This window comes from Cnephaeus nilssonii (genome assembly GCF_951640355.1).
Source record: "Cnephaeus nilssonii genome assembly, chromosome: 6".
Lineage (NCBI taxonomy): Eukaryota > Metazoa > Chordata > Mammalia > Chiroptera > Vespertilionidae > Cnephaeus > Cnephaeus nilssonii.
Genome location: NC_137077.1, coordinates 36105014 through 36119089, shown reverse-complemented (window position 1 = coordinate 36119089; position 14076 = coordinate 36105014). Strand labels below are relative to the sequence as shown.

The following is a 14076-nucleotide window of genomic DNA, read 5'->3' as shown; positions in this document are numbered from 1 at the left end:
AGGGGAGAGCAGTTAAGGGTGACCAGGCCTACAGGAGAGGGCAGTTAGGGGCAATCAGCCTGGCAGGGGAGCAGTTAGGCATCAATCAGGCTGGCAGGGGAGTGGTTAGGGGGTAATCAGGCTGGCAGGCAGAAGCGGTTAGGGGCAATCAGGAAGGCAGGCAGGCAAGCAGTTGGGAGCCAGCAGTCCTGGATTGTGAGAGGGATGTCTGACTGCTCGTTTAGGCAGGATCGGGCCTAAACAAGCAGTTGGACATCCCTCGAAGAGTCCCAGATTGGAGAGGGTGCAGGCTGGGCTGAGGGACACACACCCCCGTGCACGAATTTCATGCACCGGGCCTCTAGTATATATATATATATATATATATATATATATATATATATATATATATATATATATATATATATATGAATTCTTGCATGGGTGGGGTCTGGCCAGCCTGACCAGTGGGAGGGGACATGGGCAGTTGGCCGACCTGCCTGCTGGTCGAACTTCTGGTCGAGGGGACAATTTGCATATTAACCTTTTATTATATAGGATATACACTGAGTGGCTAGATTAGTATGCGTTCAGAGATCATAATAATCTGGCCACTCATATATATATATATATATATATATATGTTCATGTAGATATTTCCAACTCTATCCAAATATTTCCAACTCTAATCCATTGCCACATGGTTCATTCTAGGCCTCCCCCACCCCCTTAAAGGAGCCTATTGTATAAGAATTCTGTCAAAGTGCATTTTTATGTACTATGGAAAAGAAGCCTCAGTAGTAGTGATTAATTAGTGAAAATTAATGTATTAGAAAAGACAAATGTTAATACTGATGCTAGGAGGACAGAAGAAGCTTTGGCAGACTCCCTTGTCAAATAATATAGCCTATTCTTGAATGTATGTGATGGACCATGACACTTGCAGCAAGATAGAGACCACAGCAAAACCATTCTACACAAGGTGGATGTTCAAGTCAATGAGTCAATTGAGATTAATAAACAAAATCAGCTGTGAATGTTTGTAAGCCATTCAAGTTAGTCACACACAAAAATTTGTCAGCAATTTTTCCAGTGACTCTTCTTGATCTCTTTTTAAAATTTTTATTGTAATAATAATGCTTGAGGAAAAAGACAGTTAAGAGAGTTTTCAATTAAAATCTAAACCACATTCTCCATTTCACTAATCTGTTCCTCCTCTATATTAAGTAATCAATATTAAGAATGTTTTAGCTCTATTTGGTTTGGCTCAGTGGATAGAGCATCAGCCTGCAGACTGATGAATCGAATCCCAGGTTCGATTCCGGCCAAGGGCACGTGCCCGGGTTGTGGGCTTGATCCCCAGTGGGGGATGTGCAGGAGGCAGCCGATCAATGATTCTCTCTCATCATTGATGTTTTTATCTCTCTCTCCCTCTCCCTTCCTCTCTGAAATAAAAAAGAAATATATTTAAAAAATAAAAAAGAATGTTTTAATTATCTGATTTTCCATTACTATTTATGTCCATAATATGTATATTTAATAGTATTTGTATATATCATATATATCATTTTATTATATTTTTGCACATAACACTGTGCTTTATATTTATACTTATATGAAAAATGTCTGTAAGGGTTCTTTTTTTTTTCTTTAACTCTCCATAGTTGCCTAATATTGGACCAGAGGAATATCTTTTTGAAGATGTTCCTTGAAATTTATGGACCTTTACTCCAAGGCTGTTTGATATGCTGATATAGCAAAAGTGGTGTGCTCAACTCAGCACTGCCTTTGTTCTCCCTGCCTCATTTTCATCAATCTTATAGACATCTAGGACTCTACCTCTATTGAAAGGGGCTTCTGAGTACTCAAACCCTTTGCAAAGGGAAATTTGCCATGTGGAATGAGCCTGTTGGAAAGATAGGCAAGGAACTTGTCAAGTTCTTTACCTGAGTTAGCTTCCTTAATAATGGCATATTGAAACACATGAACAAGTCAGACTCATCATGCCAGGAATTGAAATGACCATGGTTATGACTTGAGAAAAGATGCCTATGTGTATTAAGAAACTTATCCTTTGAATAAAGTGTATTGAAAAATAATTTCAATAACTTTACTTTTCCTGAATAAACATTTTTGAAAAATAAAAGATCTCTCAGCTGAAGTGACAGAATAGTCGTAGCAATTGAAGGGTTCTTTTCTCAAATAGTTTTTCAGCTAGAAATCTTAATGTGGCAAATTAATGGACATTGATTTAAGTTTTTTAACTTCTTTTTTAAAATTTAATAAATCTTTATTGTTCAGATTATTACAATTGTTCCTCTTTTTTCCCCCCATAGCTCCCCTCCACCCAGTTCCCACCCCACCCTCTGCCCTTACCTCCCCCCGCACTGTCCTCATCCATAGGTATACAATTTTTGTCCAGTCTCTTCTTGCAACCCCCACACCCCTTTCCCCCTGAGGATTGTCAGTCCACTCCCTTTCTATGCCCCTGATTCTATTATATTCACCAGTTTATTCTGTTCATCAGATTTTTTATTCACTTGATTTTTAGATTCACTTGTTGATAGACATATATTTTTTGTTCATAATTTTTATCTTTACCTTTTTCTTCTTCTTCCTCTTCTTAAAGAATACCTTTCAGCATTTCATATAATACTGGTTTGGTGGTGATGAACTCCTCTAGCTTTTTCTTATTCGTGAAGCTCTTTATCTGACCTTCAATTCTGAATGATAGCTTTGCTGGGTAGAGTAATCTTGGTTGTAGGTTCTTGCTATTCATCACTTTGAATATTTCTTGCCACTCCCATATGGCCTGCATAGTTTCTGTTGAGAAATCAGCTGACAGTCATATGGGTGCTCCCTTGTAGGTAATTAACTGTTTTTCTCTTGCTGCTTTTAAAATTCTCTCTTTGTCTTTTGCTCTTAGAATTTTAATTATGTGGTGTCTTGGTGTGGTCCTCTTTGGATTCCTTTTGTTTGGGGTTCTGTGCACTTCCTGGACTTGTAAGTCTATTTCTTTCACCAGGTGGGGGAAGTTTTCGGTCATTATTTCTTCAAATAAGTTTTCAGTATCTTGCTCTCTCTCTTCTTCTGGCACCCCCATAATTCGGATGTTGATATGCTTGAAGTTGTCCCAGAGGCTCCCTTACACTATCTTCTTATTTTTGAATTCTTTTTTCTTTTTGCTTTTCCGGTTGGGTTTGTTTTTTGTTTTTTGTTTTTTCCTTCTTTGTATTTCAAATCTTTGACTTGATTCTTGCAATCCTCTAGTCTGCTGTTTGATCTCTGTATATTATTTTTTATTTCAGTCAGTGTATGCTTAATTTCTAGTTGGTCCTTTTTCATATCCTTGAGGGTCTTGCTAAATTTATCGGCCTTTTCTAGAAAATTCTTGAAAAACCTTATAACTGTGGTTTTAAACTCTATATCCAATTGTTTGCTTTCCTCCATTTCTTTCATTTGTGATCTGTTTCTTTCTCTCAGCATTTTGGCTGCTTCCCTGAGTTGATAGAGTGGCTTTGTGTGCTAGGTGTCCTCTAGGGCCCAGTGGCTCAGCCTCCCCAGTTACCTGAGGTGGACACTCTTGGTGCACCCCTTTGTGGGCTGTGTGCACAGTCTTGTTGTAGTTAAGCTTTGATTGTTGTTGGTATCACTGGGAGGAAATGACCTCCAGGCCAACTGGCTGTGAGGATCAGCTGTGTCTACGCTGGGAGAACTTCTGTGCTGGAGACACCCTTATGAGACAAGACTTGCAAAAGCCTCTGTGCTCAGCTTAGATGGAGCGGAGTCTCAGGGCAGAGCAGACAGCATTGGTTTCCCGTCAGCCCTGCCCTAATAGGCCCCTGTGTCTCAGTGTCCCGTGGTAATCGCTGCAAGCACCTCTAAGAGAAAGCCGCCCTCAAGTTCTGCCCACTGCCAGATAGTCCAGTTTCTCCCCAAATGAGTCTATGTCCCCAGAGTCTTGCCCAGAACTGGAGTTCAGTGCAGTTGGGAGCTTTTCTCTCCCTCCCACTTGAGAAAGCCAGCCGCATATTCAGTTGTCTGCCCTCTCCGCACGCGCAACTCAGTACCTCTGCCTTCCGCAGTTCCTCTGAGTCTCAGTGTGTTTTTCTCTTTTCTGACAGTCCAGTTTCTCCCAGAATGAGTCTGGGTCCCCAGTGTCTTGCCTGGAACTGGAGTTCAGAGCAGTCGCGAGCTTGTGTCTCTCTCCTGCTTGAGAGAGCCAGCCGTGCACTCAGTTGCCAGTCCTCTCCGCGCACGCGTCTCAGTACCTCTGCCTCCTGCAGCTCCTCTGAGTCTCAGTGTGCTTTTCTCTTGCCTTCTAGTTGTAGAATTTCCACTCAGCCAGCCTTCCTGTGGTTCTGGATGATGTCCATTTTGTCTTTTTGTTGTAGTTTTGAAATTGTTGTGCAAGACGGCAGTTTAGGTGTTTACCTATGCCGCCATCTTGGTTTCTCCGAAAGTAAACATCTTACATTTGCAGAAATTTTACTACAGGTTGTTAATTTTGAAAATTTGTCATGGAAATGATATACGGCCGTATCTGCTTTAGCCTTTCTTCCTTCCAGAAGAGAGAAAGCATGTTTTATTTAGTTGTAATAGGTGATCAAATTAGAGAATGAGCTATTTTATATGTTCCCTTCAAGGTGCCTAATTATAAGTAGGCTAGATCCATAAGGGATAAGTACATTTTTTAGGCTTTGCAGGCCATATGGTCCCTGTCACACTACTAAATTTTGCCATTTTAGCACAAAGCAGCCACAGACAATATGTAATATAATAGATGTGGCTGTGTTCCAGTAGAACTTCATTCATGACATTTAAATTTTGTATAATATTTATGTCACGAAATATTATTTTTATTTTGATTTTTTTCAATCATTTAAAAATGTACCAACCATTATTAGTTCCTGGGTTGTAATAAATAGAACCAGGGATGGGGATGGAGGGTGCTGGCATGGAATTGACCCATTGGCTGTAGTTTGCTGAATGCTGGGCTAGATTGTAGAGTTATTAAAGACATAATACTAGTAAAATGCTGATCAATCTGAATGGGTTGATGTTTAATTTTGCTTCATTTCACTGCATAAGAGCATTTCCTTTATGTTTCTGTGTCATTTGTTTGGAATTTGTGAATTTGAAGAAGGGATTTCTCTTTGTGTACACTATTCATATTCACAGCTATTGTACTTCCTTAAGCCAAATTGCATTTTTTCAAAACCTTTGCAACCACTATCTGAGGAGGTTTTTATCTTCCCTGTTTTGCAAAAGAGGAGGTTATAGCCCAAAGATTTATGTAACTTACTAAAACCCCATGACTAGTAGGTATCAAAACTAGGATCTAAAATCGGCGTTGACTCCGCTGATAATCTGTGAATTCCCAGCCTGACTTCAGCTCCATGTGATTTAGCCTCCACTTCACTCTCCAACTTTATTTCCTCCTTTTGTCCTTTCAGGCATTGTGGTCTTCTTTCTCTTAAACACCAAACTCACCCTGCGTTCGGGAGCTCTGCACTTTCTTTTCCTCCACTTACAACACACTTCTCTAGTCTCCCAGCTGCCTCCTATCACTTCATTCTCAGATGCCACTCCCTTCTCAGACCCCTTTGCTGCAGCAGGACTGCTCTTCATCAGCTACTTTCTGCACGACCACTTTTATCAGCTCATTGCACATAAACCTTCTTGGCAGTATTTTATGTGATTATTTTCTGCATCTTATCCCTTAGAGTGGGAACTTCTGGGAGGCAGATCTCTATTTAATGTAGTACTCTCTCCCCAGGGCTGACAGGTTAGAGTAAACAGGAAATATTTATTGACTGACTGCCTTCAACACCCTTGAATAAATATACCCATTCTCTAACACCTTCAATCATTGCTACCTCCATGACCACCAGATAACTGAGAGGTATTTACAGTCTTATCAAAGATGAATCCATTCTTAGCCCTGGCCGGTGTGGCTCAGTTGGTTGAGTGTCGTCCCGTGCACCAAAAGTTCACTGGTTTGATTCCTGGTCAGGGCATGCCCAGGTTTAGGACTCAATTCCCAATAAGAGGCATGCAGGAGGTAGCCAATCGCGGTTTCTCTCTCACATCAATGTTTCTCTCTATCTCTTTCCCTCTCCTTTGCATTCTCTCTAAAGAAAAGCATATTTTTAAAAATAAAAATAATTTTTTTAAAAAAGATTAATCCATTTTTTCAATCTCAGAGAAAATGAGTTTTCGATTTTGAGGTATGGTAAGCAACACTGATAGGATGTATGGTCCCTAAAAAGAGGAGTTTAAATACTTTAAATTATTTATGTGTTAGATTTATGCATCAGAAAGAGCACAGGATTTAGAGTCAGACCGAGGCTGTCTCCTAGATACTGTGAGATCACATTTTTAGAGCTGTGGCTTCTGTATGTATGAGCTCAGTGGGACAGCCCATCTCAAATGCTGTTGTATTGTTAGGTTGGAGTAAAGGGCTCCATAAATATCAAGGGACTATATAAATGGAAGGTAATTCTTTTGTCCAAAAAGGTATAAGGCTATGAAATAATAAACTTAATATTTTAATATCATGAATCTAAAGTGATAGAGCAAGTCATACAGAATACATGTTAACAGAGGCCTGACTGAGGGTCAGTTATGAGAAGAAATTTTTTAGTGTTCATTATTAGCATCATTTTAAATTGGAGTTGAGTTTTGGTCACAATGACAATTGAGGAAAAAGGAATATGACTTTGGCTTATATTAGGAAATCATAAAAACATATTTCTATCCCATATTTATAATGTATGTTTACATAACATTTATCTGTATAAATATGTAATCATGCCAATCACATATAACAATTCATATTTCTTTGAATCCTTTCTGAATTCTTATGTAGCAATATTTGAAACACTGACATTTATATTGGAAATGAGCTAGAAAAAAGTGTTTCTGGTCTTGTTCTCCTGCCAATGTATTCCTTTTACAAAGACGCCACATCTGAAATTGAAGACAGCCTGAGTGAGACACATCATTTTTGACTCAATGCTCTGCATCAGTGTAGGCATACATGAGTGATTGTAATTACGTTGGTGCTAAGCAAGTCTGAGCTTAAGTATATGTATATTTTCTAACTTAACTTCTTGCTCACTTCATTATTACACTCTCTTTCAGAATCTGCTCCTTCATTAGATGGTGCCCTGGCAAGTCGCTTGCAGCAGATTCAAGTGCCTGTGTTAGAGAGATCTGCGAACACACTTATTATTCTGCTCACCCAGGAGGGATCACAGAGAAGATGATCTGTGCTAGCTTTGCAGCAACTGGAGGGGAGGATTGCTGTCAGGTGAGACAATTATGATTTTGCAGAGGAACAGAGAAAGCTGTCATCTGCTGGAGACTGTCTTCACACAGGAGAACACTCTCAAACCACAGACAGCTCCCTTAGCCTGCTTCCTAGTATCATGCCACATCCCCTCACCCAAAGGCCTAGTAGGACCATAGGAAGAGTGAGTTTCAGTATCCAAACTTGCTGAGATGGCAGAGAGAGAGGGTGGAAACAGCCTACAGCCAGAAGAGCGGGTGAGTACAGAGAGGAGCCATGAGGAGGTAGGAGATGGCAGCACCACTAAACTGACCTGCAGGTGGGAAGATGTTTGCAGATGTATTTAAGGCTTTAGGAAAACAGGAACAAACAAATAAGGATTCTAAATTAGCATGTCCTATTTATGACTTAAGAGTTTAATTGTTGCCCTAGCTGGTTTGGCTCAGTGGATAGAGCATCAGCCTGAGGACTGAAGGGTCCCAGGTTCCATTCCGGTCAAGGGCACATGCTTGGGTTGCAGGCTTGATCCCCATTGGGGAACGTGCAGGTGGCAGCCAATCAATGATTCTCTCCCATCATTGATGTTTCTATCTCTCTTTCCCTCTCCCTTCCTCTCTGAAATCAATAAAGATATATTTTTTTTAAAAAAAGAGTTTAATTGTTTAAAATGGTTATTAATCTCCAGTGTGCTCACACTTGATTTTCCATCACAGATTAAAATAAAATAATCGTGAAGAGAATGAAAACCTTTGAAAAAAATAGTTTTCATGTGCAGTGAAAAAAGTCACAAAGCAATAGTTTCATTTCAGTGATATTGTAGAGGCATAAAGCTGTACAGATATATTCACAGGGGCGAGCATCCTATTGGCAAGTTCAGAACCAGCTAAGAAAAAAAAAAAAAACAACAACAGAATATGGGCAAATGGATTGCAAACACCAGCTTTTACTATTCACAAAGCCAACTGAGGAATGTGACTTTAGATATACACAAAAAGCGTTTCTAACACTTTGTAGCCCACCTTCAATATCTAGTCTCAATCTGAGCAGCCCTCCTAAAAGGAAGTTGTGGTCTTCAGGGGCAGGCATTCTTCCCCAGATTTATCATTTCGTACTGGTCTAGAGTAGAGGGGGAAGAAAATAATAAATCTCTAGTCTTTATTGTTTTTGATAGCCCACACCCTCCCCTCCAAATCAAGAAACATGAACCAATGGATGTCACTTTTATGGGGAGAAAACCGGGCATTAACCTGAATAGAAGTCCTTTCATATGAAAACATGGAGAGAAGGGAAGAGGTCCCTTCTTAACACTGAGTATGAATGCATCGTACTTAAACCCATTCACAGCATCAAGCTTACTCACATTCTGTTATATGTTGAGTAGCTCAATTTGCATTCTCCAGAAGCACACCCTGTGACAAGTACTCAAGTGTAATGATCTGTTTAGGAAGTGCAGATCACTGGTAGGAGAGTGAGTAGGAGGTATATACTGTATAGGGAAGGGAAGGCAGCCAACCTAGGATGTGATATTAAGTCACTACCACAGTGAGGGACTGAGCTTCATCCTGCAGCCAAAATCTGGCAGTGACACAAAACACACTAAGAATATTGATTCCCTCTGAGGGGTGAGGGAACTGGGATATTTACACACTACTTCTCCAAGGTCATAGTTGGAGGGCTGCAGAAATAGCACTTTCTACATTCTGGCCTGCTTTGGGGGGACTTGGGGGAGGGGAAGAGAGGAGAGGGAGCCCACAGACACAGAACCAGGATGTGGACAGGAAGATCTGAGGAATATGGGAAGGGCACTCCCAGGTCTGCTAGAGGACAAAGTTGTATTATACAAATAAAACTCTAAATTAGTGTGTTCCTTCTTCCCCTTTTGAGGGATGTTTTTTCTCTCTGCTTTGAATCAGGAAAACCACAAATGGCTCTACTGTCTCTGTCATGTGGGACAGCATATAACATTGAGGGAAGACCTTACTCTGCATCAAGAGAGCAAAGAAGATCCTGGCTGGGTTAAGTGGTTAGAGCATCGGCCCCAACACTGAAGAAGGGTCACGGGTTCAATTCCAGTCAATGGTATGCACCTTGGTTGCAGGCTGTATCCACACTCCAGTCAAGGCTCATGTGGAAGGCAACCAATCAATGTGTCTTGCTCACATAGATGTTTCTCTCTGTCTTTCCCCTTCCCTTCACTCTCTTTGGAAAAAAAAAAGAAATCAATGGAAAACAAATCCTTGGGTGAAGATTAACAAAACAAAAAAGAGAGAGAGGGAGAGCAAAGAGGAACTGGGGAGGAAATTAGGTTCATGCCAGAGGTGACCTGCATATTGTGATCTCAGTCAGCACTTATTCTTATTTCTGCTACATCCAGCAGTCACTTTGGCTGCAGCATGACCAAATTTACAGTCATTGTAAGGGAAGGAAAATACGGAGATGAGATTCTAACTGGTAAAGGGGGCTAGATTTCTTTCACAAAAGGGTGACTTCAGAAATTTGCTTTGATAAAATGGACTCTGCTATTTCTACCAGCTAATTGATTTTTTACCTTCTTGTGAATGCTCAGAGGTAATGGACCTGCTGATGTAATTTCTCATCCAAGAAGATGAAAATAAAAATGTTGGAATGCAGAGACATGAGAGTTTTAGATACGTGATGTAGAATCCTGTGGTTCTTTGTTCACAACAAATTTCAGATTTTAGATTTTTTTTTAAATTTCAAATTCTTTGACCTACAAAGGGATTTGTGCAATCACAGAGTGATGCATGTCCCACTCCTGCTGACTTTTCCAATTGATTTCATACTTCTCTTGCTTACTACATTTCAGCCACATTGATTTCCTTCTGACCTTCCAACTTGCCACATATTTGCCCAACTGGGGCCTTAACCCAGATATCAGTTTTGCATAAAAACTTTTCCTCCAGGGTTTTGAAAATCTGTCTGCATTTTGTTTAGGATTTTTACATCTTTGTTCATTAGGGATACTGGCCTGTAATTTTTTTGCCCCTATCTGTCCTGGGTCTCAGGGTAATGCTGGCCTTATCAAATCAGCTTGGGAGTGTTCCCTCCTCTTCAGTTTTTTGTTTTTTTTTAAGAATTTGAGAAAAATTGGAGTCAATTCTTTAAATGTTTAGTAAGTTCATCAGTGAAGCCATCTGGGCTTTTCTTTGTTGGGATGTTTTTTATTACTGAATCAATCTCCTGGTCTGTTCTGATTTTCTATTGCCTTAGGATTAGGTCTTGGTGGGTTGTATGATTCTGGGTCATGCGCTCTGCTTAATGATAAGGATATGTTCTGAGAAATGCATCATTATGTGATATCATCTTTGTGCAAATATAATCTTTTTACAAACCTAGATGGTGTAGCCTACTACTGGAATTGTATGTGCTATACTTTTATATGGCCGGCAGCACAGTGGGCTTATCTATAACAGCATCACCACAAACATGTAAATAATGCATTGCGTTCCCATGTTAGGATAGCTAAAACATCATTAAGTTATAGGAATTTTTCAGCTTCATGATGACCTTATGGGAACACCATTGTGTATGTGCTTCGTCATTTCACCAAAATGTTGTCATGTAGTGCATGACTGTATTTCTTCTAGGTGGTCCAATTTTTGATGTATAATCTCATAACAGTCTCTTATGATTCTTTGTATTTCTGTGGTATCAGTTGTAATGTCTCCTCTTTCATTTGTGATTTTATTTATTTGAATCAAAGTATTATAAGGTATACAAATTGACAAAGAATAATTATTTTAGAAATTAAAGAAATGTCTTATGAAAAAATTATGGGTTATTCTTGTTCCAAACTTGAAAACAGGAGCTCTGATTAAAGAAAATTTCTAGGACACATTTCTTTGGTGTTTCAGGGAGACTCTGGTGGGCCATTAGTGAGTAAACATGAAAATCGTCTCTTTGTCCTCTACGGCATCATCAGCTGGGGAGCTGGCGGTGCCCGGCCAAGGAAGCCAGTGAATTTGCCAGGGTGAGTGTCTTCTTGGACTGGATCCAATCCAAAATCAAAGGTAAACATGTTTCAGGTATTATGAAAACAATGCCTCTTTGTTCAGATTTTTATCAGCATTATGAAAGACTATAAAGTAGTACTTCAGTTTTGAAATACATTAACATGCACATTAAAGTTCTGTAAGAATATGTTCTCCCTTGTACAGTTAGGGTAAAACTGACTTTTCCTGAGGCTATTTAAATCCTAGATATGCGTTCTTTTTTAACAAAAGCTGCTTTGGTACAGACTACATGTTGTCTCAGGCACTCATTTCTATTTATTTTTAATTGGTTCTCTCCAGATACAAGCTTCGTTTCACTTCAGATAAATAATGAAGGCAAAAGCTTAACAAGGAAACAATTGCCACCACTCATATCTGCAGCAGACCGGGCCAGGTAATGATTATGCATGTTATCCCATTAATACAGCTAGTAGGAATTTAACAAAAAGCATTGCATGTCTGGGTCCCCTTATTTTCTTTGGAACCCTATAAACTCTGTGTTTTCATTCTGTTGAGGAGTTTAAGCTGACAGAGAGGAGAGATGTTCTGGTGATTGGGGATCTTTTCTACCTCATAGGTACAGTGATTACAGGTTTAAAAAAAAATCTTGTGGTTGTGAACAAGTGCCTGAATTTTGGAGAAGTGCAGAGAATTATTTTGACCTCTGAGCTATTTATTCCTACATGAACCAAGGTCCTTATACTATTAGGTATCTTGCTAGGTAAAGACTCTAGCTGTGAGATGACCAAGACCAGTGTCAAGGTTAGTGTCTCCCTCAATTCTCCCACAATTGTTAGTGTTTGTTTGCTAATAGGGTTTTTATTTTTATTTTTTTAATATATTTTATTGATTTTTTTACAGAGAGGAAGGGAGAGGGATAGAGAGTTAGAGACATCAATGAGAGAAAAACATCGATCAGCTGCCTCCTGCACACCCCCTACTGGGGATGTGCCTGCAACCAAGGTACATGCCTTTGACCGGAATCAAACTTGGGACCTTTTAGTCCGCAGGACAACGCTGTATCCACTGAGCCAAACTTGTTAGGGCGGGTTTTGATTTTTAGTTAAGAGCAAACAGCAGCTTGAGAATTAGAAGTCTGTAGTTGACTTGTAGGGAGATGAAAGGTCTATGATACCATCATTCTTGGTTTTCAAATGGCCAGGGTCTTTCCCTTTTCATCTATCTCCGCCCCACTCACCCTCACATACACTCAGCCACAGTAGAGAACTAGAATGACTTGGAGGAAAATTGAAGAAGATGCAAGAGAGAGGGGGTGGGGAATTGTTAGAACGGTGGCTTCGGTAGAAGAGAAGGATGAGCTCTAGTGCTCAGCTGGAGGGGTTGGTCTTAGGAAGAAGCAAAACACAGTTCGTCCATAATTGCCAGATGGAAGGCAGGAAATTCAGTCACTGATACAGGTGAGCAGGTACATGTGGGATAGGAGCTTCTGGCAGTTCTCTTCTAATTGCTTCTGTTTTCTCAGCAGATGAAACAGGGTTGTGAGAGAAGGCTCGAGATGTTAAAATAAAAAAAGAGAAAGTATGAAATAGTTCTCTTAAAAATGACAAAGGGCATGGACTAGAAAAAGGGGTAGGATTTCTGGGCAGCATAAGCCTCAGAGACTAATGATTATAAATTTAGAGGGCGACCAACTATTAGGTGAATTGTATGTTTTCCTCTGGAGGCACTGAGTGGTACATAGATGCAGAGCAGGTAGAGAATTGATTCAGTTACTAGGAGAGTGGATGTTCCCAAGAATGCAAGAGTGTAAGGGAATTGAGAGTGTGTATGAACAAGGGATTAAGACAATGGATCACAGGAATTAAACTAAAAAACGAGTAAACAAGGATGTGAGAGGAATTAGGGATAAGGAAAAAGTGATAGGATAGATGAATTGTAAGTCTCAAAAGGTGGAAGTGTTGGAGGAAGTTGAAAAGATAAAAGTTTGTGGCTGGAGATAGTGGTGCTTAAAACTGAGTTTATGAAAGGATTGGGGTTCCTACTAATGACCAGGTCTCTAGGGCTGACCATTGAGATAAGGCTGAGGTCGGGTGGGGGAAAGTTGAGAAATTGAGAAGTGTCAGCACTGGAATCATTACCTATATAGCTTCTGAAATCAGCAAGATTTAAGAGAAGAAGAATAGTGCTAGAGAGAATGTCTGCTAAAATCTAGGAATAACTCAGAGACCAGTTGTGGTTGATATGGTTTGACAACACAAGGGTCCAAGAGTCAAAACAAGAGTCAGAGTCATGTCTGACAACATAAGGGTCAAAGAATAAAAACAAGGGTGGAAGAGTCATACTTAGATTAAAAGGAAATCTGGAATTGGGGTTGAAATGAAGAGCAAACTTAGGTCCAAGATCCCCAAACCTAATGATTTCAATGGGTTGAGTTAAATGAATAATTTCAACAAGTGACTAACTAATTTAATGCATGTAAAGCCCTTAGAATAGTAAGTGTTGGTGGTATTCTATGAGTTGTCCCATTCAGACTATTGGAAAATGAACATTGTTAAAATGCAGAGAAGATATTTCTTATTTGCATGTGTTTAGAAATTCTTATACATGCCAAAGAACTTAGAAAGTTTTACATATGAAAGGGCATTGTTTTATTTTAGTTCTATGACTATCGTATGAGATAAATGTTAGAATTATGCCATATTTAACACTCACCCACCCTCACCACTTGCTTTTTATACTAGGTAATTTATAAATCCTAGCTATGGTTTTTTTCATTGTTCCCCACTTGTAAAAAGCAGTGACTGGTTGGGAATTCATGACTTTATAGGA

At 39.7% G+C, this 14076-nt stretch overlaps 1 protein-coding gene across 1 annotated transcript in view; it reads left to right on the top strand.

Moving 5' to 3' along the window:
- Positions 1–14076, top strand: part of OVCH1 (ovochymase 1) — a gene marked incomplete at both ends in the record, with an annotated part of 43556 nt that overhangs the window by 19797 nt on the left and 9683 nt on the right. Inside the window, 4 exon segments of the mRNA XM_079775533.1 lie at positions 7126–7194; positions 7197–7294; positions 11149–11248; positions 11251–11294. Of these exon segments, the coding sequence (XP_079631659.1) occupies positions 7126–7194; positions 7197–7294; positions 11149–11248; positions 11251–11294 (311 nt within the window).